The sequence below is a fragment of the Loxodonta africana genome, chromosome 4 (genome assembly GCF_030014295.1).
Source record: "Loxodonta africana isolate mLoxAfr1 chromosome 4, mLoxAfr1.hap2, whole genome shotgun sequence".
NCBI classification, from domain to species: Eukaryota; Metazoa; Chordata; class Mammalia; order Proboscidea; family Elephantidae; genus Loxodonta; species Loxodonta africana.
Genome location: NC_087345.1, coordinates 122,740,964 through 122,768,083, shown reverse-complemented (window position 1 = coordinate 122,768,083; position 27,120 = coordinate 122,740,964). Strand labels below are relative to the sequence as shown.

The following is a 27,120-nucleotide window of genomic DNA, read 5'->3' as shown; positions in this document are numbered from 1 at the left end:
CTTTTGGTCTGCAACTTTCCTTCTTGCTCCTTATCTTGGTCAGCCTAAACTTGGCAGGCCAGTTCCACTAGTGGAGAGATTTTTTTATGTTTTTTTTTTTTTGCCTGTTACAAACATACAGATTAGAGTCCAGATGTCCCACATACATATCTTAATAAAGAGTTTCTTGTAGTTGTGATGTATACTCAACCAACCATCTGTGGGCTACGTGCTTGAGAACATTATGTAATCCTTACAAACATTGTATTTAAGCTCTGATGTAAAAACTGCTTTTTGGGACTCCATAAAGGCAGCCTGCATTGCTGCCGGACTCCCCACTGATGTCACCTCCTAATAATCTTTCTTTTTCTGACCTGGAGAACCCTTCATTGGTTTGATTGCTCCCAGGCATGGACCCCAATCAGGTAACACTTTCGTAAATTTATTCTTTCTGAATAACTTTGTATCATTTAATTAAAAGAAAAAAAAATTATCTTCTGTTAATGGAGGAATAGCTCCTAACAGACTACCTCCTGCAGGAAACAATTATAAACTCAGGACAAAGTATAAAAACAATACTTGAAGGCACTGAACAGCAACTAAAAGCAGGCAGACCCTAAAGCAGAACGTACCTTTGGAAGAAGAAAAGGGCGCTGGGTAATTTTCACATTTTTATGACTTTTGGCCTGCGGTCAGGCCTCAGTACATTGCCAAACATAATGGTTGAAAGTCAGAAAACCTTCACTATTATTGGTTTAATGAATCAGAGGACTGAGTTCAAGAGGATCACAGAAGTTAGGTAGAGAAGAGGCAAATCCTGGAAAAGAGATTTTCAGAGGAAGGGTGCTCAAAATACTGTGTATAAACGCTGCCCAACTTTCGGATTACCCCTGCATGCATGGTGCAGACATCAAACAGCCAGCTAAGGCTAAAAAGCTTTATAAAAAATTTCTGCTGCTGCCCACTGCTGAAATGACAGAGTTTGGAGTTTCTTGCTAAAAAAATATACAGTGAGATAAATACTTTTAATAGGATCATAACCGAATCAAGAGTCTCAACATACAATTCACAATGCCCAGCTGGGCACCCATATTCTCAGAAAGATAAGGAGACCTTGAGTGGGCCAAAAAGAGACTCAGGCATAGCTGGCTAGTTTCATTTGCCTTTTTTAACTGAGTTATATCTTTTCCTCCACACTCTTAAGAGGTAAAATATATAGCATTATTGTCTTAATCAGGGTTCCCTTTTTCCATTTTCATTGACTCTTTGGAGTCTATTCTCTTACTGCTTCAGATATGTATAATGATTTTTTTTTTTCTTTTAACTTCTGTTACTTTTCTTAACTCTGCCAACTGAGTTTGCATCTCCATTTTTTTCACATCATGTTTTTTGGTCTCTTGCTCTAAAGAGTTCATGTTCTGTTAAATTTTTTAAGAGTGTAGAGAAATTTTTACCTAAACATTTTATGTTTTTTTCCAGCAATTTTCTGTCATACATTTGTTTCCCTTCTTCTACTTAAAAATAACAAAATTTTCTATGCAAAGATCCTGTACCACTTTTAAATTATGGCCACTCTATTAGTCTGTCATTTGTGCAAGAACAGTGTAAGTATATTCTCTTCGATTCTTCTCCCTATTTTATTGCGCATTATTTTGGTTATATCCTTAGATACACAAAAGAATATACGTTTGTATCTAAGACATTGAGAATGGTTTTCCCTTCCTCTACTGACAATTTTCCAAAAACTGCTCATTTTGTTTTTGTTGTTACCGCTGCTGAACAGTGATCCCCAAAGTGAGCTGCCTGCAGGAAGACAATACCAGCCTTTTTTTATATTTAGTTTTTAGATTCTTTTATTAACTTCTATTTTCGTCTATTATAATGTATACTTAAAAAATTTATAAATTATTATATACGTATTTACAGGGCTCATGGTATTTCATCAAGCAAGTTTGGGGACTACTGCTCTACAGTCCAAGTCCAAATTTGAATTCAACTGTATTTAAAGCCACATAACATTCCTATTTAAAACACTAGCAATACAAGAAAGTCACACTGCAGAAGGCATCGCTGAGGAAATTACTTTTTTAAAGAGGCTTACTTGTAGACAACGCTTTGAGAAGCTTTCCACGTAGTTTTAAATAAGAAAAATTAAAAAAAAAAAAAAGACGGTATTTGCTGGTTTTGCCTATTATTGGGAACAGCTCCGATCTGTCCAGTTGTTTGGATGCAAAAGCACAGTCCCACTGGCTGGATTAGTCGGTGCGTAATCCACAGCTGCCTCCGGGTCCCAGGTCTGCGGGCAGGGAGAACAGTTCCGAGACCCAACGAATTCTCGTTGGGACAGCAACGCAATTCCTAGCAAAGGCGCTCTAGGCAAGTCCGGACCGGGCGCTAGAGACACTGGCTGGGAGACCTCCGCGGGTCGGCATCACGTGCTCAGCGTACACTGAACCCTTGCCTTCCTCAGGCCTCTTCCACCTCGCGTACGCGCTTTCTTGCTGGGCCGTCACTTCCGGCGGACGCTTTGCGCCATTCCTGTCGTCACTTCCTGCTGCTACCGGTGTGGACGGTGCGGGTCGTGGCCGGCGGATACTCCGGTTCCCCCCCTCCCCTTTTTTCCTCCCTCCCTCCCTGCCCCTCCCTCGGGAACAGTCGCTCGCCGGTTGCGTTCTCCATGCCGCCTCCCTAATCTCCGCCTGACTTCGGTACAACCGGTTTGGCCTTCTTTTCCTGTTTCCCGGCCCAGTCTCAGTGCCAGGCCGGGGGCCTTGAGGAGCCAGAGGCGCCGCAGCTGAGGAGAGAAAAGACGAGACCCTCGGCTGACCAGCCCAACCGCTCAGCGCGCCGCCGCCGCCATGGCATTGAGGCAGACACCGCTCACCTGCTCGGGCCACACGCGACCGGTGGTTGATTTGGCCTTCAGCGGCATCACGCCTTATGGCTATTTCTTAATCAGCGCTTGCAAAGGTGAGCAAGGCCGCTGATTTCGGGTACTCGACGGCCAGAACTGGGCGGTTACCCCCCAGTGCCGAAAGGGTCGCGGGGAGCACAGCCTTTGAGGTGAGGGCTAAGCCTGGACTGATGGGGAAACCGAAACACCCATTTCTGACGCCTCTTTTTGGGCTAAATATTGCTCCCGACTAAGGTCTCTCATTTTATTTTATTTTATTTGCTGTTTCTGGAGAAGCTAGACTGTACACTTGCCTAGTCGCCCCTGGAGCAAGCACTGTAAATATTTTTAGAAGTTTTGGGGAGAGGAGAAACTAGGCCAGGCTGTTCGTTACTAGGCCAAGTCGAGCAATACCTTATATTTATATTTCTCAAAGGTTTTCGCTCCAGTTATCTCATTGGATATTCCTGTATGGTATTAGCCCCATTTTTGAGATAGGAAACTGAGATTTAGGTTAAGAAGTTTGTCCAGAATATATAATAAAATTTAGATTGTTTTGACGCAGATCTGTATTCTTCCCACAGAATTACAGTTGCTTCCCAGAGAGAACTACCAGCTCTCCTCTTCAGTTAATTTATTTCTAGACATTCCTTAGTGACTCCAGTGAGTGGGTTTTCCATGTTGCTATTCAACGTCGTTATTATGTTTTGACTATTAGATTCTAAGTAACTTCAACTTGTAAATCACATGTCTTTTAAAATGTCTTCTAGATGGTAAACCTATGCTACGCCAGGGAGATACAGGAGACTGGATTGGAACATTTTTGGGTCATAAGGGTGCTGTTTGGGGTGCAACATTGAATAAGGATGCCACCAAAGCAGCTACAGCAGCTGCAGATTTCACAGCGTAAGTGTAGCCAAAGTAACAGTCTTTGGACTTCTCTGTGGATTGTGTTCTGAAATAATCAAAAAGTTCATCCTCGTTTGTTTAGCAAATTCCCACTTAGTGCCTGTCATATTGAACGTATAATGTTGTAGATCACACCAAAATTCCATCCTTGAGTCTTTTTTTCTTTACATTAATGATTCTCAACATTTTTAGAGGCTTAAGTGTCTTATTTTATGTCTGGATTGGGACTCAGAAATTTGCGTTATTAAGAAGCACTCCAGATAATGAATATTGGTGGTCTTGGTTTAGAAATGCTGCTCCACATGTGCTCCTTGAGTATCATCTGCTCCTATGTCTTCTACATGCTGGTTTAGCCCTGCTTTTACTCTCAGCCTCAGTTTTTCTATGCTTTTGGACGTATTTGAAACTCATTATGTTCCAAACAGAACTTCTTTTATTTCCTAGGTTTTTTAAGGTTGAGATCTAAATAATTCTTGATTCTCCCTTAACATCCACGTCCTGGTTATCATCTTCTTTGTTGATTCTGCCTGGAGAGTGTCTCCAGACTACAGTGTTTCTCCATGCTTCTGCCAGTCCCTTTAGTTCAGGGCCATTTTTAACTCCCACTAGCCTCTCTCTCCTAGCTCATGTTCCATACTCCTGCCAGTTGTCTTCCTAAAAACAAATGTTACGTCACTTCTCTACCTAATGAGCTCTTCTGTCTTTCCATTTGTCTACTTCAGTGGTTCATGACTTTGGCTATACATTAGAATAACCTGGGGAGTTTTAAAAATAATCAAATATGCCTGGGTTCCAGAAATCCTGACTTAATTGGCATGGGTGAACCAATTGTCTTTGTTTAGATCACTTACAGAACATTGTAGACTAAATAGAATCACATGTTTGAAGACATCTGTGGCTGGGTATTCAGAGTTGTTCTGTGTTGTCTATCAGAATGTCTCAGTGTCTCTGTTATAAGAGGTATTAAGAGCATGGACTCTGGAGCCAGATTGACTCGATTTGAATGCAGATGTTATTGGTTTATAGCTCTGTAACTTTGGGTACTTTATTTAATCTCTTTTTCAGTTTTATCATGTGTAGAAAACAAGAATAATAGTACTTAGTTCTCAGTTTAGCTATGAATATTAAAGGAGTTACTATGTATAAAATACTTAGCACATTGCCTGAAATGTAATAATAGCTACTCTGTAAGTGTTGCATATGTAAGGTAACAGTGACAGCTACCACCACCACTGTTAATTACCACCCCCACAAGACCAAAATTGTATACTACAGTGTATGGCTGGTTTCATGCAAGGAAGTTTAAGATTTAGGTGTCAAGAATTTTTTTTTTTTTCCAGTGAAGGCTTTTAGATGTGATATAGTGGGAAGAGCCCTGGTGGTACGGTGGTTAAAGCGCTGAGCTGCAAAACAAAAGGTCGGTGGTTTGAACCCACCAGCTGCTCTGAGGCAGAAAGATGTGGCAATCTGCTTCTATAAATTTACAGCCTTGGAAAAACCCTACGGGGCAGTTCTACTCTGTCCTGCAGGGTCGCTGTGAGTTGGAATCCATTCGCTATGAATCAGAGTAAGTACACCGATGGGTACATTGTCCCAGAAACACCATCCTCTTTATCTCTTTTAATTTATAAAGTTGTAATTATTTTGCATCATCTCTCTCTGCATCTCCAATTTTCCTCCTGTCAAAATTATCTGGGGAGTGTGCCTATGCTGTGGTCCAGATAGTGGTTAAGTAGATCTGGGGTAGGGCCCAGGAGCCTACATGTAATACAAATTTTTTATCACTTTTTCTTTCTTTTAAAAGCCGATAGAAAGACCTAACTTTTCTCTTAATAAGATTATTGATAAATCAGAAATGATACTATACTCTTCTTAATGACTAACCAACTTGCTAGGATGGTTAGGCAAGCTCCCCACCCCCACAAATACAATAATTTGTTTTGTCAGTACTTTAAATAGTTAAGCTAAGCAGTTATTTTTTTGAAACTTGTGGTGAGTCCATTCTTACCACTGCCATCGAGTTGATTCCAATACATAGCGACCCTATAGGACAGAGTGGAACTGCCCCATAGGGTTTCTAAGGCTGTAAATCTTTACAGAAGCAGACTGCCACGTATTTCTCCCACGGAGCGGCTTAGGTTCGAACCACCAACCTTTTGGTTGGCAGCCAAGAGCTTTAACCATTTTGTCACCATTCTTAGGAGATGAAAAGTGTTGAAAGGACAATGTTCATATTACGTTTAAGAAACTGGGAATATAAGAGGCATCAGTAGTTTATGAAGATGCCAAGTACTTTGAGTTGTGCAGAAAATGAATGCTGTAGGATTAGCTGATAAAAAGATATTGATGCCTCACTGTCTTGCTTTGAGCCCTGAGCTAGTTAATGTCAGTCACCTGCCTGTTGATTGAATAATATATTAGAAAACTTGTAGATTATTCCAAATTTAAGCTCTTTTTAATATTCTTTTTGTGGATTGTGGGTTTTATTGTGAATAATGAAAATATGCCAGAATTAGTCCATGTGATTAGAATATGTTCTCTCAGACAATGTCATGCTACAAAGTTGAGTTGGGAATGGGAGAGAGCAGAACAGGTTTCCTGTGCAAGGAAGAAATGAAAGCTTGGGAGTTTAATAGCAGTGCTACTCATGGTTGACATTATTTCCCTCAAAGCATATTTATTCAGCTTCTCATGACACAAGTGTATAATATGTAAGGTTTGTTGTCAGTAATATGAGCGTGAATAGTGCCCGACTTATGATGGGGTTCAGTTCCAATACTCCTTCATAAGTGGGTTCTTATCTAAGTTGATTACCTTGTTTTTTTTTTTAGTTTTTATTATTATTGCTTTTTATTAATCGATATCTTTGTAAATCTGATCTTTGCCTTTGAGGTGGGAAACATTACATATAAAGTTACAAATACAATCTGCAACATTGTATGTAGTACATATTACTAACAATAAGAGGTACAAAAACGAGGATAAGTAGGGGACTACCTGTGTTTATTCCTGTTAGATGGCTTTTCATATTTCTTTACCATTGTGCATACTATTAATACTTGTGTATAATAACCTTTCCCTTTTTCCCCGGTGAAATTCTGTCCTATAGAATCACTATGATTAGAATTAACTGGTGACACATAACAATAACAAAAATCCAGTGAGGTTTTTTTGGACTTCCCAGGCATAAACAGTGCTTTGTTTCCTATGAACGTGTATGCTTTTGTCTTAATTACCCCTGCTGGCACAGTGGTTAAGCACTCAGCTGCTAACTGAGGATCGGAGGTTCAAACCCACCAGCCGCTTCGCAGGAGAAAGATGTGGCATCCTGCTTCCATAAAGATTTACAGCCTTGGAAACCTAATGGTGCAGTTCTACTTTGTCCTGTAGGGTCACTATGAGTTGGGATCGACTTGATGGCAGTGTGTTTGGTTTTTTGGATTTATAACAGAAAAACCGCAAGTGGATGGCTTTAACGAACAGAAATTTATTTTCTCCCAGTTTGTTGGTAGGTGCTGGTGAGTCAGTTTCTACTCATAGTGACCCTGTGTGTCAGAGTAGAGCTGCTCCATAGATAGGGTTTTTTACACTCTTGGTTATTAACTGAAGCGTCGGCAGTTTGAATCCAAGAGCCACTCTGCAGGAGGAAGATGCGGGAATCTGCTACTGTAAAGATTACAGCCTTGGAAACCCTATGGGGCAGTTTTACTCTGTCCTGTAGGGTTGCTATGAATTGGAGTCGACTCAACAGCAGCAGGTAATCTTTACAGGACCACATCACCAGGTCTTTTCTCCTGTGGAGCTGCTGCATGGATTTGAACCGCCAACCTTTAGGTTAGCAGCTGAGCGTTTACCACCCATTGTGCAACCAGGGCTATTTATTAAAGAGTTTAGGAGGTTAGAAGTCCTTCAGGGCGTCGACTCTAGGGGCAGGCTTTCTGTTGGCTCTGGGGGATAGCCCTTGCCCCTCTTCAGCTTCTGTTCCTCTGCTCCTTGGCAATCTAAATTGGCCTGGCATCTGGTTTTCCCCTTCTGTGCTTGCCACTGTCTGTGCCTAATCTGCTCTTTTTACATCTCAAAAGTGATTAGGTCTAACTCACATCCTACACTGATATGGCCTGGTCTCATTAACATAACAAAAAAAATATGTTCCCAGATGGGATTACATTCATAGGTATGGGGGTTAGGATTCCAATACGTATTTTTAGGGGGCAGATTTCAATCCATAGCAGCTTGTTTTTTAATAAAATATGTATTTGTTAGCATGTTTTTCAAAAAAAAAAAAAAAAATAGCTAAAGCACTACTAAAGCAGAAAGGTTCATTGGGATTATTTCTTCTCTGCTTTTTGTGCCCTGGCGTTGAGTCTAGAATGACGTGTGTGTGTGTGTGTGTGTGTGTGTGTGTGTGTGTACGTGTGTACATATATATATATTTCCTTGTTTTTGTGTGTTTATAGAGTAAAATAAATGTCAATTATTTTAAGATAAAAAGCTTTCTGGAACATTGCATGTACATTCTTAATAGTTCTTTTCTCTGTATGCAAAGTTTTCTCATTTCTTTTTACTGACCTTTTTCTGATCTAAAGTGGGGTTATTCTTTTTTTTTATCTTTAAGTTTTTTTATTTGGGAACCCCTTAGAGTATTTTTGTAAAGTACTTTTCAACCACTTACGGATTCCAATATATATATATATATGTATACATGCATATGTACACATGCAAATATATGTATAGGCATACACACACACACATATTTTGGGATGGATTGGGTCAGGGAAAACAAATACAATTGAGAGATTAAAATCCTTAACGTTAGCTTTATGTAATCAGAAGCAGTTACTTTGGGTGAAAGTTAACTGAGAAGGTAAGTGTCAGCTTTGAGGTAGACATGGGGAGAATATGTTCTCTACTGTCTTAATTTAAAATTTTGTCTAATTTGTATCAAAGACTTTTTATTCTCCTATAAAAAATTTTTCCTAAAGATTTCTTGTTTTCATTTTTTCTTTTGCACATGCATGAGAATAAAGAATAGAGAAAAAAAAATTGGAAAGGTGAAACTAAAAAATTGTTGAAATGCTTTACAAGCTTGCTAAAAGGTATTATGCCTATAGGCTAAAATAAAGTGAGTGGAGTGCATTGGTTCCTGAATCTTAAAACTTAAATTCTTCAGATGTTTTCTAGTGTCACAGAAAATTAGCTAAATGACTTTTAAAGATGTGTGTGTATATATATATATATTATTTTTTTTTTTTTTTAGACTCATTTCAGTATTTCATCAAATGAAGTCTGATAGTGAGGTGTATTGGAGATACTGAGATTTACAATGTACTTATGTAACACTTCACATCTACTTTATTTGTTAATTAGTCATCAAAGTTACCATTATATTTATCCTTCTAATTTTTACTTTTAGCAAAGTGTGGGATGCTGTCTCAGGAGATGAATTGATGACCCTGGCTCATAAACACATTGTCAAGACTGTGGATTTCACACAGGTATCAGAAAATGGAATTTATTTTAGGGCATTAAATTGCTGCTATTATAGGGTATGACAGAATATTTGGTTAGCTGTATTCTGCTACACCATCCCCACCACCACTTGCCATTGAGTTGATTTTGACACATGGCACGACCCCTTGTGTGTCAGAGTAGAACTGTACTCCATACGAGTTTTCAGTGGCTGATTTTTTGGAAGTAGATTGCCAGGCCTTTCTTCTGAGGTGCCTCTAGGTACACTTGAACCTCCCACCTTTAGATTAACAGCCAAGCACATTAACTGTTTGCCACGACTGCTATACAAATTTGTTACTTCTTGGTTAATTCTTCTTGAGACTTCTAAGATACTCTGGAATTCTTGAATCCTACAACAACAACATCTCTTAAAACTCCCAATAACCTTTTGCAGCTACTTTCGGAAAGGAGAGGATAAATTTGAGATCACCAAACAAGTGCTACTCAAGAGAAAGGGGGATATGATCAGGTGTAGAATATTTAAATTGGGAAGATTAAAGAGATTAGGCAATATGAGAAGGGCAACTGCTCCACAGTATCTTCTCAGAAATAATTGGTAACTCTCTGTGAACTCTGTGAGCTTTATTTTGATAAAATGGTGTTAAAGTTGCAAAGAGGAATAACTATTAAAGTGGTTAATCACTTAACATTTTACTTGTGTGTGTTTTCAGGATAGTAATTATTTGTTAACCGGGGGACAGGATAAACTGTTACGCATATATGACTTGAACAAACCTGAAGCAGGTAAGTGTAATTTATATGTCAGTTTCTGGTTTTATTTTCTTTTGATTTAAATGAGTTACTGATTAGAGGAATTAAAAAAAATATCAATTCGTGTAGTACATTATGTTTGTATAACCTTTTTACAATTTAAAATCTTATCCTGATCATTTTTTTTGACCTGATAAATTTTTGTCTTGGTAATAAGTAAAAGATGCAGAACAGTGCACTACCTTTTAGTAAGAAGAGTGATTATCTGTAAAAGGTGAGGCAGATGAGAATTCTCAGTGTGTATATTTTCTGTTGTTTAGATGTTTGAACCATGTGACTATATTATGTATTCAAAAAAATTTTATATTTGCCAGTGACAACTTTTTCATGTCATTAAGTAGTCTACAGACTGTTTCTAGTGACTGTATGGCACTCCATTCTATTGATATATCATAAGTGAATTAATCAATCTCTTATTGTGTCCTATTTGATCTATTTACAAATTTTAAATATTATAAACTGTTTTACTAAACATTTGTAGTTCCACAATTATTTCCCTAGGATCACTACATAGAAATAAATTGTTGGGACATAGGGCAGGTACACTGGGAAGGCATTTATAGATACTACAAAAGTGCCCTTCACAAAGTACAAAAATATGTTTATACCTGGCCTGTTCTAGCTAAAGGAGTCCTGGTGGTGCAGTGGTTAAAGTGATCAACTGCTAACCAAAAGGTCGGCAGTTCAAAACCACCAGCGGCTTTGCAGGAGAACAAAGTGGCGGTCTGCTTCCATAGAGATTTACAGCCTTGGGATCTCTATGAGTTGGAATCGGCTTGACAGCAGTGGGTGGGTTGTTCTAGCTAACACTGGTAACATCTTTGCCAGTTTAATAGAAGAAAAATGGTATTCTGTTATATTGATGTGAACTTTAAGAAGTTATTTATGAGGTTAAAATTCTGTTGGATATCATTTTAATATATTCTTTTGTGAGCTAACTGCCTTTTTATGTCCTTTGCCCATTTGTTTGTTGTAATGTTTATTTTTGTCTTACTGGTTTTTAAGAGTTTATCATATTCCAATTAGTCCTTTGCTTTTTAGTTTTGTTAATAGAGCTTCAGGATAAACAGATTTTTAAATTTTGGTGCAATCTTTCATTTCTTTTATGAATTTTGTCATTACAAAGAAGTTTTAGAAAAATTTTTTCTTCCCAGTTGGAAAAAATATTCAACTTTACTTCTTTCTGTATCTTAATAACATTTTATTAAAAGCTACCGGAACAGGATAAACAATTTCGTTTTATCTATTATTTATTCTTTGGTCCCTTTTAAATTTTGTATTGTGGGTATTACCTATTTATAAATAAAATTTAAAAGAGTAGCAAGAGACTCAAAACTTTATTGGAAATTAACTGCCTGTATACTGAATAGTGTGTTATATTTGGAAATTCACCGGGCTTGGAGATAAGACAGGGTTCTGTTTTAATTTTTGCTACTACTATTAACAATGTATAATTGGGGCAAGTCATTTTTTTATCACCTTTAATCATATATGATACGAGTGATTATTCTCTTAAGATGCCTTCCATTTCTAAAAATGTTTCTAAGGTGAGGACACCAACTTCGTTTATAGACTTCTTGTTCTCCATTGGCACCTGGGAGTTATTCTTTCCATTTTTCTGATGTTTTGCCAAAATATTGGCAGAGTACTCTGACCTTACTTAATCAGGGAATCTTCCAGCCATAACGACGTAGTTCAGGACTTGGGTGAACTTTTTTCATCCTCTTTTACCTTTCCCAAAGCTGCCTTTGGAAAGTGGCTGTTCCATTGTATACTAGCAGTGGAAATAACGGTAATTACCTGAGCATTAACTGCATGGCAGGCACTGTGTTTGTCACTTTGTATGTATATTCTGCTTTGATCCTTAGAATAGAATTATGAGATATACTAAATACTGTTATTCCATTTTTCAGATGAAGAAATGTGGTCTTAGAAAGGTTAGGTAGCATGCTTAGAGTCCAAGTAGTGTTGAATGCGTCCCTTTGAGCATTTGCATTTGTCCAGAGGTAACAACAAGGATTTTTTTTTGAAACCTTTTGAAGGGAAAGTCTCCGACAGACAGGTTCACATTTTTGTTATCTGTTTCTCTGAGTATAGAAATTACTGTGCTGTTTATTTTCTTTCTCCTCTTGCAGCCCCTACATTCATCTTTTTCTCTGTTAGTTTTTGACAACAGTGCCTTGGTTGAGGATCCCAGAGTTAGTGACAGTACTGGGGTTAGCTCAGGCTGTCTTGTTTCTGGGTTGCCTGTGTTCTTATTAAATTACGCCACATTTGTTATTCTTTTTTGGAGGAGGGGTAGCAATAATGCTTTTCAGTATCATTAATTGTGCAGAAAATTTGCCTGGAGGGAAAGCTGTATTTACTCCCTGTTTTTTTTAACGTAATGACGTCATAGTTCTTGCACATAAATTTCCGTTCAGTATAGGAAAACTAAATTTATTCTGTGTAGTAAACATTAAGTCTGAATTGTGCTGAGCTTTGAACAGTTGCAGTCTAATTTAGAATATTTAAAAAATCAATTGTTTTATCTTTAGAACCTAAGGAGATCAGTGGTCACAACTCTGGTATTAAAAAGGTTCTATGGTGCAGTGAGGATAAACAGATTCTTTCAGCTGATGATAAAACTGTCCGGTAAGTAATTTTTCTTTAGTAATTTAAACTTTGAAAAATATTTGTCCCCAGGGCTTATACTTTAAATAGGACTTATGATAAATAATATGCAGGAAGAGTTGTCTCTTAATATTAATACTTAAATTCACAGTAAATCATATTTATATTGTTCGTAGAGCAGAGCTCGAAAGAAAATTAAAACTACAAGCCGGTTTTCTTAACCTGGGTCTCTGGACAGGTGGTCCATGAAATCCCTGAAATTCTATACAAAATATTTGTGTGCTGACACCGTTTTCTGTGGAAATGTAGATGTATAGTTGTGTCATCAGATTCACAAAAATAGGGTGAGAACCACTGTTAAAAGCAATACTGAAAATTGATTAGAATAGTACTTGTGTTTTAATAGTTTTGCTAAATTTTTTTGGAAGCATATTTAGTCATTAAAATTAACTTCGCCAATAAACTACTAAATAATCTAACATTGTGTAGGAATCCCCTCTGTGTCATCTCTGATTTATGACTTTGAATATGTGTGTTTGATTACAATTGTGATTATTCTTTAGTTGGTTAATCTGGAGATGTAATTAGGATCTAAGTTTTTTCCTGAATGCATAAACATCACCTTATTTTTCCTTTTTTTGCAGCCTTTGGGATCAGGCTACTATGACAGAAGTGAAATCTCTGAATTTTAATATGTCTGTCAGCAGTATGGAATATATTCCTGAGGGAGAGATCTTGGTAATAACCTATGGACGTACCATTGCTTTTCATAGTGCAGTGAGGTATGTCCAAGAAATACCTTTATTTTCTTTTTGAGTAACAAATGACAATTAGGGTACTTAACAGTTTAAATGTAACTAATTTTTTCTTGAATTTTTTATACAGTATTCAAAATATATGAACATTTATTATTTACTTTTTTTTTTAGCTTGGATCCGATTAAATCTTTTGAAGCTCCTGCAACCATCAATTCTGCATCTCTTCACCCTGAGAAAGAATTTCTTGTTGCAGGTGGTGAAGATTTTAAACTTTATAAGTATGATTATAATAGTGGAGAGGAATTAGGTGAGTTGCTGTCTTATTCCTCGCTTAACCTTGTTAACCTAAAGGTTGTCGGTTCAAACCCATCCAGCAGTACCATGGAAGACAAGTCTCAGTGATCTGTTTCCAGTAAGATTATGACTAAGAAAACCCTACGGAGCAGTTCTACTCTGTAATACATGGGGTCACTGTGAATCAGCAACCACTGCCACCACTAACAGCAACCTTTATTAAATGTTGGGTTTCAGTAATTAATGCCTCACTTGTATATATATAGTCCATTGAAAGCAAAATTTTTAGCTATCTAAAGCTTGCAGCTTCCAAGTGAAAAAGTAAAGGGTTTTTTCTAATCTATTTTGGATAGAAATTTTTATAGAACTATGAACAGTATGCTGAAACTTTTCCCTTTAACTTAAGTCATCATTATACTGGATTTCTGTACTACAGTGCAATGATTTTCAGAGTTTTTTTTGTGAGGGGTTGGGGGAATGTTTCAGTCTTACTTCCAAGTCCCGTACATTAAACAGATCCAAGGAGAGTTTTTATTTCTGAAGTATGGTGCAGGCATGTAGCCCTGTCTAACCCCACTTCACTTCCTTTTGGCCAACTTTGAGAAATCCCTAAGACTCTGTAGACCATAGTGTGGGGGAAAAAAACAGTGGTAGCATATTATAGGGATACCTTCAGGAATCTGGAGCTCTGGTGGCACTGTGGTTTAAAGCTTGGCTGCTAAACAGAGCTACTAGGTCAGCAGTTCGAATCCACCAGCCGCTCCTTGGAAACCGTATAGGGCAGTTCTTCTCTGTCCTATATAGAGTTGCTATGAGTCAGAATCAACTTTGCGGCAGTGGGTTTGTTTTTTTATTTTTTTGAGTTTGAGCTTGCTTCTATTTTCATGGTAATAGTCCTTATAAAGAAAAAGAGTAGGCAATGGAGTATTAATTTGACGTTAACGCACATCCTAACTTCATAGCTACTTGATGAACTAGGTATTTCATATAGTTATGTATGGTGCTCAGATCTTTTTAGCCTTCCCAATTAGTTTTGCTTTTTGAAGTTGTGTATTTAGTTTTTTATAATTTTCTTGTATATAAGCTGCAACTTTTTGTTATTGTTCTAACATGCTTTTAGCTGTCCTGCTCTGCCACCCCAAAAAAACTAAACTTGTTAGAATTATGCACAAAGAACCAAAAACAGTTTTATGGATTATTTTCCTGAGGTCCTAGCTACTAGGTACTGGACCTTGAACCCACTCGTTCTCATTCCAAAACCTCATGTTCTTTCTACTCTTGTAATTTCCTTTCTGTTGTCTCGTTGGACAGAATTGGGGGAAGATAATGCATGGGGGTCTTTGAGTTGAGCAAACAAGGAGATAGAACAGGAGCATTGGTACAGCGAAGAGATTGAGAACTAACGTGAGAGGCTATGACTTAAACAGAGCAGCACTGTTTAATGTCTGTGTTTTTTTGCTAGATTTCATATTGAAATATTTAATGATCAATATTAATCCTAGATCTCTCTATTCTGTGTGACAGAATGACTAGTGGACTCTAGGGCGTGGTGGGAGATTAAGGGACAGTGTGTGTGAAAGAGCTCCATCTGGTGGCTCTCTATAGTCATAAGAATTAATTCCCTGGTAAATAGGCAGTGGGGTTAGAAAATGAAAGTTGAGATTAGAATTCATAGATTTTAGATCTGCTTTCTGTTAAATGTAGGGGGCCTTTGTTTACTTCTCCTTCTCCATCCTTAATGAAGTGAAGCCTCGTTTTCTTTTTTAGGGAGATAATATGTGACCACAACGTATGCTAGAATGGGAAAGGGAAAATCTTAGGGGGAAATGGTAGACACGATGTACCACTTTGTGTTGAGGAGGATTATTTTGTTTTTAATTAGGTAAAGCTCTTTGTATTTGCCCTTACGGATTTTGAATCTCCGCAATTACATAGACAGTATTTTTTCTAATGTGTGTATACTAAACCTAATAGTTAAGTTGCTGTCAAGTCGATTCTGACTCATGGTGACCCCACGCATTGCCGAGTAGAATTGCTTCATAGGGTTTTCAAGTCTGTAACCTTGTGGAAGCAGATCTCCAGGACTTTCTTCCAAGGTACCTTTGCGTGGGTTCAACCACCAACCTTTTGGTTACTAGTCAAGCACTTAACTGGTATTAAATTATTTAATGCCCTCCCTCTCTTTTTCAGAATCCTACAAAGGACACTTTGGTCCTATTCACTGTGTGAGATTTAGTCCCGATGGAGAACTCTATGCCAGTGGTTCTGAAGATGGGACGTTGAGACTATGGCAAACTGTGGTAGGAAAAACATATGGCCTTTGGAAATGTGTGCTTCCCGGTAAGAATTTTTATTCAAATTTATGAAACTAAGCTGCATGATTTTTTGTCACATTTCATCCTTAATTTTATCTTCATGTTTCTGTCATCTGTAGATTTTAAATTATTCAGTATGGATAAAAGATGACTATGATAATAAATTGGCCCACTGTGTTCTTTGGTTTGTTTAAATTTTTTTCTGTGTTGAGTGTATTCCTAAATTTTTATACTAGCTCATTAGGCGAATGGGATGGCTCTAATTCAAAATTTGTTAAGCCTGTATAAGTAGACTTGTTTTTAATAAAAGCTACCTGGTTATTAATCCCAAAGTAGTATGAGCCTAAAAGTAAGTTTTGAAGAAAGATATACTATTTCAGAATCACAGTTATTGAAAAGGAGTAGTTGCTGTTATGTACTGTAACTTATCACTTGAAGGAGTAGCTCAAGTGCTAGATATTTTAATTCATATACTCATCATTATTTTCTTTTCATAGAAGAAGAGAGTGGTGAGCTGGCAAAGCCGAAGATCAGTTTTCCAGAGACAACAGAAGAGGAGCTAGGTAGAATATTAATGATTTGAATTTTGTAGAGTCCTGGAGGAATTTAAAATAGACTCAAAGTGTTAAACTTGAATTTTACCCATTGCCATAAGAAATTTTTCAAAGATGAACATTTAAATAATAAAAAGTTTAAAATGGTTTCATTCAACACATACAAAACCAATATTTAAACTCAAGAACCCTGGTGGCACAGTGTTTAAGAGCTCAGATGCTGACCAAAAGGTTGGCAGTTTGAATTCACCATCCATTCTTTGGAAACCCTATGGGGCAGTTCTGCTGTGTCCTGTAGGGTGGCTATGAATTGGAATCGACTTGACGGCAATGGGTTTTGTTTTGGTTTTTTATTTAAATATATACTGACTGCATAGTAGGCACTGAGGATGTAGGGTGGACAAGACTAATGTGGTCATTTTCTTATAAAACTTAGATTTAACTGAGAAGGCAGATACTAAAGTAATTAAACAAAGTATTAAATAATTGTAAGGAGCCGTTCCTTCTAGGGAACCAGGGAAGGCTTCCTCGAGAAGGGACATTCAAACTGGGACCTGGAGAATAAGCTGCAGTGAGTTAGGCGAAGTTTTGAGTTGGCATGTTAGTACAGTACTCTTCCACGATGGCAGATTTATAGCAGAAAAAACCATGTTAACTAAAGCTTAGAAGCAAGAGGGAGGACAGCTTGTGCAGAACTAGAAGAACTTCATGATGCTTTGGGGTTAAAGAGCAAAGGCAAGATGGTACTGGAGAAGTTCGATCATACAAGCCCTCATAAGCTGTTAGGAATTGGAGAACTTTTTACTAAAAGCATTGAGAAGTCTTTGAATTTTAAGCAGAGGAGTAATAAGTTTAGATTAGAATTTTTAAAAGGTTACCTTGGCTGTTGGAAGAATGAATTGGAGTGGGAGCAAGAATGAACATAGACCAATTAGGGGCTCTAGGCAGCAACAAAAGAAGATGGAAGGAATATACAGAGTCATTATACAAAAAGAATTAGTTGACTTTCAGCTATTTTAGGAAGTAGCATATGATCAATAACAAATGGCACTGAAGAAGACCAAGCTGCACTGAGGGTATGGCAGAAAGAAAGGCTCCAGGAATTGATGGAGTATGAATTGAAATGTTCCAGCAAAGAGATACAGCACTGGAGGTGCTCACTTATCTATGTCAAGAAATTTGGAAGACATTTTCCTGGTTGTCGTCGTCATCTAGTGCTGCTATAACAGAAATACCAAAAGTGGATGGCTTTTTAACAAATAGATATTTATTCTCTCTCTTTTGGCTCTGGAGGAAGGTCCTTGTTTTCATCAGTCTTCCCTTCGTCTAGGAGCTTCTCCACACAGGAACCTCGGGTCCAAAGGACCTGCTCTGCTGCCTGCACTGCTTTCTTGGTGATATGAGGTCCCCAACTCTCTGCTCACTTCCCTTTCCTTTACTCTCTTGTAAGATCTCTTGTGAGAAAACTCCCTTTACATTGGATCAAAGATGTGACCTTAGTAACGGTGTTACAATCCCACCCTGAGCCTCTTTAGTATAATCTAATATTGCCTCATTAACCACAGGCAGAGATTAGGATTTATAATACATAGGAAAATTACAGTCACAAAATGGAGGACAACGACATAATACTGGGAATCATGGCCTAACCAAGTTGACACATATTTTGGGGGGACACAATTCAATCCACGACACATGTCAACTGACTGGAAGAGATCCATATTTGTGCCCATTCCAGAGAAAGGTGATCCAACAGAATGTGGAAATTATCAAGCAATATTAACACAAGTAAAGATCATTCAAAAGCAGTTGAAACAGTACATCAGCAGGTAACTGCCAGAAGTTCAAGCCAGATTCATAAGAGGACGTGTAATGAGGAATATCATTACCGATGTCAGATGGATCTTGGCTGAAAGCAGAAAATACCAGAAAGGTGTTTACCTGTGTTTTATTGACTATGCAAAGGCATTTGACCATGTGGATGATAAATTGTAGATAACATTGTGAAGAATGGGAATTCCAGAACACTTGATTGTGCTCACGAGGAACCTGTACACAGACCAAGGAGCAGTCGTTCAAATAGAATAAGGGGATAATGCATGGTTTAGAGTCAAGAAAGGTGTGTGCAGGGTTGTATTCTTTTACCATACTTATTTAATCTGTACGCTGAGTAAATCTGAGAAGCTGGACTATAAAGAATAGGCCATCAGGATGGAAGACTCTTTGACAACCCGTGGTATGCAGATGACACAATCTTGTTTGCTGAAAGCAAAGAGGACTTGAAACACTGATGAAGATCAAAGACTTCAGGATGCATTGCACCTCAACATAAAGAAAACAAAAACCCTCACAACTGGACCAATAACCAATATCATGATAAACGGAGAAAAGATTGAAGCTGTAAAGGATTTCATTTTCCTTGGATCTGCAATCAGTGCTTATGGAAGTAGCAGTCAAGAAATCAAACGACTCATTGCATTGAGCAAATTTGCTGCAAAAGACCTCTTTAAAATGTTCAAAAGCAGAGGTCTCACTTTGAGGACTAAGTGCACCTAAACCAAGCCATCGTATTTTCAATCATGTCATGTGCATGTGAAAGCTGAACAATGCATAAGACCAAAGAAGAATCGATGCCTTTGAATTAGGGTGTTGGTGAAGAATATTGAATATACCATGAACCAACAGAGGAATGAACAAATCTGTCTTGGAAGAAATACAGCAAGAATGCTCCTTAGAAGCAAGTATGGCGAGACTTCATCTCACATACTTTGGACATGTTATCAGGAGGGACCAGTCCCTGGAGAGGACATCATGCTTGGTAAAGTAGAGGGCCAGCGAAAAAGAAGAAGATCCTCATCGAGATGGATTGACACATTGGCTGCAGTAATGTGCTGAAACATAACAATTGTGAGAGTGGCGCAGGACAGGGCAGTGTTTCGTTCTATTGTACTTGGGGTCACTGTAAGTCAACAGCAACATGTAAAAAAGAATATATTGTGCTTACAAAGCTACCTTGTAGCGGGCGGCAAGGGAGAGGGTGCGGTTGGCAAAAAAAAAAAAACGGATAATATGCGTGTTACTTGGGTAAAAATACAGCAGTCTGGGAGAGCGATCATGTGGTTTTGACTAAGAAAATGGCAATGAAGTTAGGGAAAGATAGATGGAGGTGAGAGACTTAGTGGAGAATTGGTACCCTAACTCACTGCCGTCAAGTCAATTCTGACTCAGCAACCCTGTAGGACAGGAGAACTGCCCCATAGGATTTCTGAGGCTGTAAAGCTTTACAGAAGCAAACTGTCTTTCTCCCATGGATTAACTGCTGGGTTTGAACCACAGACTTTTTGATTAGCAGCCACGTGCTTTAACCACTGTGTCACCAGGGCTCTTTGGAGAATTGATAGGACTTGGTAATTTTATTATTTTGCAGAGAAGGAATATAAGCAAATTCTAGATTTCTGCCATGAAAAATTGGGTATGACAATTTGGGGGAGAGATACTACACTTAGCCCAGTTAGAATTCTCCTTAATTATTTTTTATTGCTAAGTGCCTTCTTGAAAAAAAAAAAATTGTTTAATATTTTGATTCGAGTCACATTAAATATAAGGATTTGAATCACTGTTAATCTTTAATGTGTATTAAGAGCTTGCTACACACCAAATGCTCTTTCCCCAATCTAGAATTGTAAGTGATAATATGCTCTAATCATTTAATTTTACTTTACGTTGGAATGATTAAAGGAGGGCACCAGATCTTTTAAAGACATATCACTTTAATTTGTTGTTATTGGGTAGCTGGAGTCATTGAAAATGTCGCCCAGAAATGTACAGGATTAAAAGAGGGCTACCGCAGAAAATCTATAGTTACGGTATAAAAGTCTAATGGGTAAAATACATGAGCTCTTTTCTTCATTGACCAGGTGCATTTGCTCTTTTTTTCCCCCCTCATCACAGCATACTTTAACAAACTTTTATTCCTTTATTACACCTAAATGTAGATTTGCTTTTTTTCCTTTATTAAGTTGATTAATGTGTGTTTTCTGTTTTTTAAATTGCAGAAGAAATTGCTTCAGAGAATTCAGATTCCATCTATAGTTCAACTCCTGAAGTTAAGGCCTGAGCATGGGGCATGTGTGCCGCAGTATACAACCTACGGACTCAAACAAGCAAGCAGAGAAACCCATCAGCCTTCCAGGGTTACTCTCTGCTTAAGGCAAACGTGGGCAGTACATAACGGGAAATATGAATTAGCTCCCGCACTGAAACTAACTGGGTGTTACTTGTAAGTGAAAACTCAAAGAGTATCAGAAGAAGGCAGGTGGAATCATGCTCTTGTAGTTCGACAGCCTACTGTCACTTCAGAATGAATATGTGCAAGCCAACATCCAATTCCTCTTATTCAATTAGATTTCTTGTAGCTGTTTATGTTATTATGAAGAAAAAAAAATATGATGGCATATTTTTCTGACTTTCCCTTAAAGCAGAAAGACTTTTTTGCTTTAGTCATAAAGAAGAGGGAATAAATGATAAATTGGTATGGCTTCTTTTTCATTGTACACTGCTTCTGAACATCATCTAATTGTTTTTAGTTGTCTAAATAAATTGCCTCTTAAAACAAAACAGTGTTTTATTTCTTAAGGAAAACAGATAGATTTGGGTTTTATAAATGGAAATAGCCATAAAGGTTTTTCTACGTCATGACTGTCAAAAGGCAACTTGATTAAGAATCTAGTAAACTCGTTTCCTAATTCTGAAATGCAGTTACATGTACTGGATTTTTGAAGTTTTCAAGTTTTTTGATGGAGCTGTATTTGCCTCCCTTCTCTCTAGATTGCCTGGAAATACTTGTCTTGCCTTTTTTAAAAACTTAAGAATAATGGTTTATTTAAATGATACGTGCTTATTATACGGAAAAAATAAAGCAATTCAGAATTCACATAAATAGCAAAAGAATCACAAAATCCCACCCCCCCCAAAAACCTTAAAATAGAGTGAACATTAGCACACACAGTTCTCTGTGTACATACAGAAAGAGAAATTTTATAAAAATAATTGTAGACCTTCAGTGTTTTTTAAGAAGTACTAAATTTTATCTTCATCCTTTAAATTGAGGTAGCATTTAAAAGCTTTTTTTCTGGTCTCCTAATAAATTAATCATCTAAGACTTATACTCTTTTTTTTTTTTTTAATATGGAGGGGATATTAAGCTAGTAATTCGGAAATACTCTAGACCAGTGAATAACATCTCTGCCAATTTGCTTTTTCTCACGTTATTCATCTTGTGAATGATTCATAGAACTTTAAAGAAATCAGCATCAAAGAATAAGATTAGATTCTGAGGATTTGTGATAACCACAAGAAAGCACTGTAGGCTCTGGAAGCTTTCAAGTGCTAAGGGAGATGTCATGGGGAGGGGGCCGAGGGATGATCCACAGTCTCATGGGGTGGTAGTACCTTTGTGTTGACTTGCTTCACACTGGTCCTCTCTTTGCAGCAGTATTCTGAGTGTAGCCAGAATTGCTCAGACTAATCAGAGTCTGACTTAACCCTAAATAAAGTTGAGATTTATGTGTACCAGATTGGTATCTAAAGTAGCTGGGTATTTTTGAAACTAGAACCAATGAAGTTTCTTTTACGTAAGTTTCATAAAAGTCCAGAGACCCTATACAAACCTGCTCACACTATCAGTGGGTGGCATGTATTTTGGATTTGTGTGTTTTGCCCCATCTCCGTTGTTAACCACCCTAGGCCAAGCTGTCCTTGTTTTTCTCTTGGCTTATTGCACGGTGCCTTTTTTAATTTCTCCCTCTTACCCTTAATTCCCCCATCCATTCTCCATAGTTAAAAGGTAATTCCTTTGTATCTGAAGAGGTTAGGTGACTGCCTGTTTAAATCTTAGTAACTTGCTATTATACCTGCTCTTTACTGTGCTCTGTCCCTTGCTTTCCTCATGACCTTTTTGTCTTCTCCCTTGCTGACACTGCTGTAGTCACACTGGCTTGCTTTCTGTCTCAAGGCCTATTCCCTTGCTATTTCTGCAACTTGGTCCATTCATCCTAAATGTTTGCATAGCTAACACTTTGTCGTGATTCTAGCCCCAAGCCCTTCCTCTGTCTCTTTATCACTCATTATTTTGCCCTATTATATTCATAGTTCTTAACACTATCTGAAATTGTTTTTCATCTTCTCATTGCCTAGAAAGGTGGCCATATGTGTAAATGTTCAATAATTGTTGAAACAATTCCCTTAATTAGCACCAAATCATCAGACCAGGAAGACTGTTTCCCAGTTACCCCACATACAGCCGGTTGTCCTCTCCAATAAAGTCAGGAACCTTCACTTTATTCCTACTCAAAATCCTTGTCTTTCCAGTGAACTCAAATGCAACCTGAGCCTTGAGACCTGAGATCCAGTTACCTAGGGGGAGTCCAGCTTAGGTGACAACCTCATTTCCACCTACTTTCTGTTTCCCACTCTTTGGAGACTCCTTTCTATGTCCTAATGATCATCAGGTCATGGTAGCCCAAATCCCCACCTAATTTTAGTAATTTATCTCCTTATGAATCAATACATCTCAGTTTTAGTGTCATCCAGAGCTTTCTTCCAGGAGACCAGGTTTGAGTGGTTAATTTTCTTGAGAATATTTTTCATGTCAGTAAGTAAAATATGAATGTATTTTTTATGGCTGCAGAATGTCCTCGTAAGGATGCACCATAGTTTATAATTACAGTTTATACTTTAGTTAACCAAATTCAGTGGAATTAATTTAGCTGCCATTTCTTTGAGACCAAGATATTCTTGTTTTTTTTTTTTTTTTTGAGTGTGTGCTTTAGGTGAAATTTTACAGAGAAAATTAGTTTCTCATTCAACAATTTATACAGAAATTGTTTTATGACATTGTTTGCCATTCTTGCGATGTGTCAACACTCTCCCCTCCCACAATCTGATTCCCCATTTCCGTCCATATTTCCTGTTCCTTCCTGCCTTCTTGTCATTGCTTTTGGGCAGGTGTTGCCCTTTTTATCTTGTATACATGATTGAACTAAGCAGCACCTTCCTCAACATGTGTTATTTGTTTTATAGACTTGTCTAATCTTTGGCTGATTCCTCTTGGGTTACCATGTAAGTTACAGTGTGTGTTGATCTCTTACATTAGGGAGATACCTGAAAAAAAAAAAAAAAATTGGAGCAAGAATATCCTGAGGTTGGAGGCTTAGCTTTTCTTTGCTTATTTATAGGAATACACAGCTGCTAGTGGGACCTAGAAGCAATGACTTTAAGACCAATAGGGTCTCTGGAGAAATGAAGCAATTAACAAATTTACCTGTGGAAACCAGGCCTAAGTAGGCATCTAAATGATAGCTAACGAACAGTAATAATACTCCCAGTAACTTAATGAGGTAGGTATTGTTATCCTCATTTTATGGATGAGAAGCCTGAATTTCAGAGATGTTAAGTGACTTGTCTAATGAATTTGGCTTCAGTGAGATAGTGGGGAACAGTGAGTGAGTAGGCTGTAGGGTTATATTGCCTGGGTTTTAAGCTGTGCTCGAGCACTTACAGACTCTCTCTTTGAGCCTTGGTTTCTTCATCTGTAATGGGAGATAATAGTTCCCACATTGATATTTGGGGGAAATACTAAAGAATTGATATAAAGGGCTAAACTCAGGAAGCATCTAATATTAGCTAGTTTTTTTAATTATTCTATTAGCGATTCTCAAACCTTAGAATTTCATGGGCCAATAAATTAGAAAAAAGGTGAGGGGTAAGATAGAATTGCTTTTTATCTTGCCAAGTGAAGCCATTAAAAAAAAATCTACCATCACAGTCTTCATAAAAGAAAGGCCATTTTTAATGTGAAGTTGGTAGGGAAGAACATAGCCTCAATATGAATAGTCTCATAGTCTTTAAATTGAATAAACTTAGTTTCAAAAATATTCAATACAACTCTTATTTTTCTTATTTTACCATAAACTAAGAATTAGATGTTCTCCTATAAGTCTCCTTCCTGTTCTAAAATATTTTTAGTCTGATATTCATACTCTCTAGTCCTGCTTCTACAGTTTTCCCCATTTTCCTAGACATATAGTTAACAATTGTCTGAATGGATGTTTACATGAGGAACCTGTGAATGTCACACTTAAAAATAATAGGATCGGAGAAGACAGTCAAATAAAACTGGATAGATAAAAAAGGGACTATAAGAAAAATAGCACAGACAGCAATATATAACCATTAATCTAACAAACATTCATAGCCGACTATGTGCCAGATACTCTACTAGATGAGGCATATAGCAAAGAACCAAACAGGAATGGTCCATGCTGTTTGGAACTTAAAAATGTATTACTCTTATCTCACAGGCCAAGTATGTTCTTAGAAGCATCAAGATAAATGTGACATATCCCTAGTGCTTTAATTTTACTTGAAAAAGAAGGCAATTAGTAATCGATCTGGCACCTTAAAATTTATATTTTAAAATATTCATAAAAAGGAATAGTTACAAAATTTGCATTTAAAAATATCATTATATTCACCATACAAAATATACCACATTTTAATGCAAATAACATGCACCTTATGGTTTTGTTTACTGGCCATGACCTTGCCCCACTGCCCAAAAGGCACTCTCACAAGTGCCTCCATACCAATCCTCTTCCTCACGTTGCTGTAAAAAAATGAGCATAGCATGCTTGCAAAAATACCTTGCGGGGGGTGGGGAGGGGCAGCCAGCAGCCAGCAGCCAGCAAACAAACACAGAAGGCTGCTATTATTTGTGTAAAAATACAGTAATAAAATACTTTAAAGACAGTTTACTCTTGTAAGGGCCATTTTGGGCTATGGCTTGGGTGGCACGCATACTAGTTTACTCTCCACCGCCACTAGGTTGGTGGGTGGTTTACTGCTTTTAGCTCGGGGGAACTTAAATGTACAGATTCCAGGGTTCTAGAGATTCTGATTTAGTAAAGCTAGGGTGGAGCCTAGACGTTGGATTCAGGAAAAGCTCTTGCGTGATTCCGTGTAGATCTTTCTTTGGAGGTCTTGCCTTAAGAATACTTAATACGTTTCGGAAGGCAATAGATTTAACAAAGATCTTCACAAAGTGAAACTTGGGAAATTTTTTTTCATGAAGAGAAGTTCATTGTTTGCATTCTATCTCCACTGGTTTTCTGAATGCTGCCGATTTAACATACTTTCTTAATTCTAGAGATTAGTTCCAGATAAATACTGTGCAATGAGTTAATTTTAGAAAAAAGTCCTTGAGAGATTCTTTTCAGATGTATTGCTAAAAAGTTTGCCTTAGGAGGCTGCCCTGATTCTGATTTTTGAGAATACAAAATTATTGTTCATCTGTGCCATCCAGTCTATTCTGACTCACAGCAACCCTACAAGAAAGAGTAGAACTGCCCTATGGGATTTCCTTGGCTGTAATCTTTACAGGAGGAGGTCACCAGATCTTTTCTCCTGAAGAATAGTGGTGAGTTCGAATTGCTGTCCTTTCAGTTAGCAGCCCAGTGCTTAACCGTTGTGCCACTGGGGCTCCTAATATAAAACTAAAAAAATATAAAACTATGTATAGCTAAATTAGGATCTCCCAATTTTTTTTTTAACTTAAGTTATAAGTGAATGCATAATGAATGGCTTAGTATCTGGCTTGGAATTGTATTCTTATCGCAAAATAGAATTCTATTTTTTAAATCTTGAAGGGATGCTAATACTGCCATCCAAAGGCCACCAGGAACACACCTGTAGTTGAACAAAGTTGGGTTTATTGACTTATTGCCACAACGGAGAACACTTCCATTGGGGAATCATGAGGTATCCCAGTAAAAGGGTGTTAGGAATGACTTACAGAAATTGGGCTTGTGTTTGGTGACTTGGGGAAGAGTCAAAGAAGTAGGAGCCTTGCTGCAAGAAGTAGAACTGTGCTGCATAGGGTTTTCAATGGCTGATGTTTTTGGAAATAGATTGCCAAGCCTTTCTTCCAAGGCACTTTGGGTAGACTTGAACCTCTAACTTTTTGGTTAGCAGCTGAGCTCTTTAAAATATAATTCTTATCTAAAACATAAGAAGAATATAGAGAGGCTAAAACTGACTGATAAGGAAGTGGCAGTCACCACTAGGACGGGGGCTGTTTGGTCATTTTTTTGTGGCTGGGACAATGCTCATGTTTTTTTGGTATGTGTTTAGACATGATTATGAGTACCATAGTCTTGTTTTTGTTGATTTATCATGGTTACAGTGGCCTTATCTGGCTCTGATGTTCTGTGAAATTGTTTATGTTGAACTGGAAACACCATGGCCTAGCTGTGAATGCATGCTGGCTCTAGGCTTGCAAGGGCTGCTTTTCTGTTTCTCGGGATTAAAATAAAAACAAAGATAAAACACTGTTATATGTATAAATAGGATCTAGACACATCCAAAATATTTAGCAGTAGCTATTTGTGGACAAGGAGTCTCTGGGTGGCACAAAATGGTTAAACACTCGGCTGCTAACCAAAAGGTTGATGGTTAGAGTCTTCCCG

The 27,120-nt window shown here is 37.7% G+C and overlaps 1 protein-coding gene across 2 annotated transcripts; it reads left to right on the top strand.

The window, feature by feature from the left end:
• Nucleotides 1-2,638: 2,638 nt before the first annotated feature.
• STRAP (serine/threonine kinase receptor associated protein) lies at nucleotides 2,639-21,214 on the top strand. 2 transcript variants are annotated; one of them, XM_023554682.2, is made up of 10 exons: nucleotides 2,639-2,949; nucleotides 3,643-3,778; nucleotides 9,195-9,276; nucleotides 9,964-10,036; nucleotides 12,601-12,697; nucleotides 13,321-13,458; nucleotides 13,605-13,741; nucleotides 15,919-16,068; nucleotides 16,544-16,606; nucleotides 20,653-21,214. In XM_023554682.2, the coding sequence occupies exons 1-10, from the start codon at nucleotides 2,838-2,840 to the stop codon at nucleotides 20,712-20,714; spliced, it is 1,050 nt and encodes a 349-aa protein (XP_023410450.1). In that variant the 5' UTR covers nucleotides 2,639-2,837; the 3' UTR covers nucleotides 20,715-21,214. The 2 variants fall into 2 exon arrangements, with proteins under 2 accessions (XP_023410450.1, XP_003405722.1); XM_003405674.4 differs by having other exon boundaries at nucleotides 2,645-2,949; nucleotides 16,541-16,606.
• The last annotated feature ends 5,906 nt before the right edge of the window (nucleotides 21,215-27,120 follow it).

What these genes read in the sequence shown, in the direction of transcription:
- STRAP (XM_003405674.4), top strand. Translation starts at nt 2,838, where the DNA reads ATGGCATTGAGGCAGACACCGCTCACCTGCTCGGGCCACACGCGACCG. An exon ending in TTGGAAATGTGTGCTTCCCG is followed by an intron (nt 16,069 to 16,540) that starts GTAAGAATTTTT and finishes TTCTTTTCATAG; the next exon opens with AAGAAGAGAGTGGTGAGCTG. An exon ending in GACAACAGAAGAGGAGCTAG is followed by an intron (nt 16,607 to 20,652) that starts GTAGAATATTAA and finishes TTTAAATTGCAG; the next exon opens with AAGAAATTGCTTCAGAGAAT.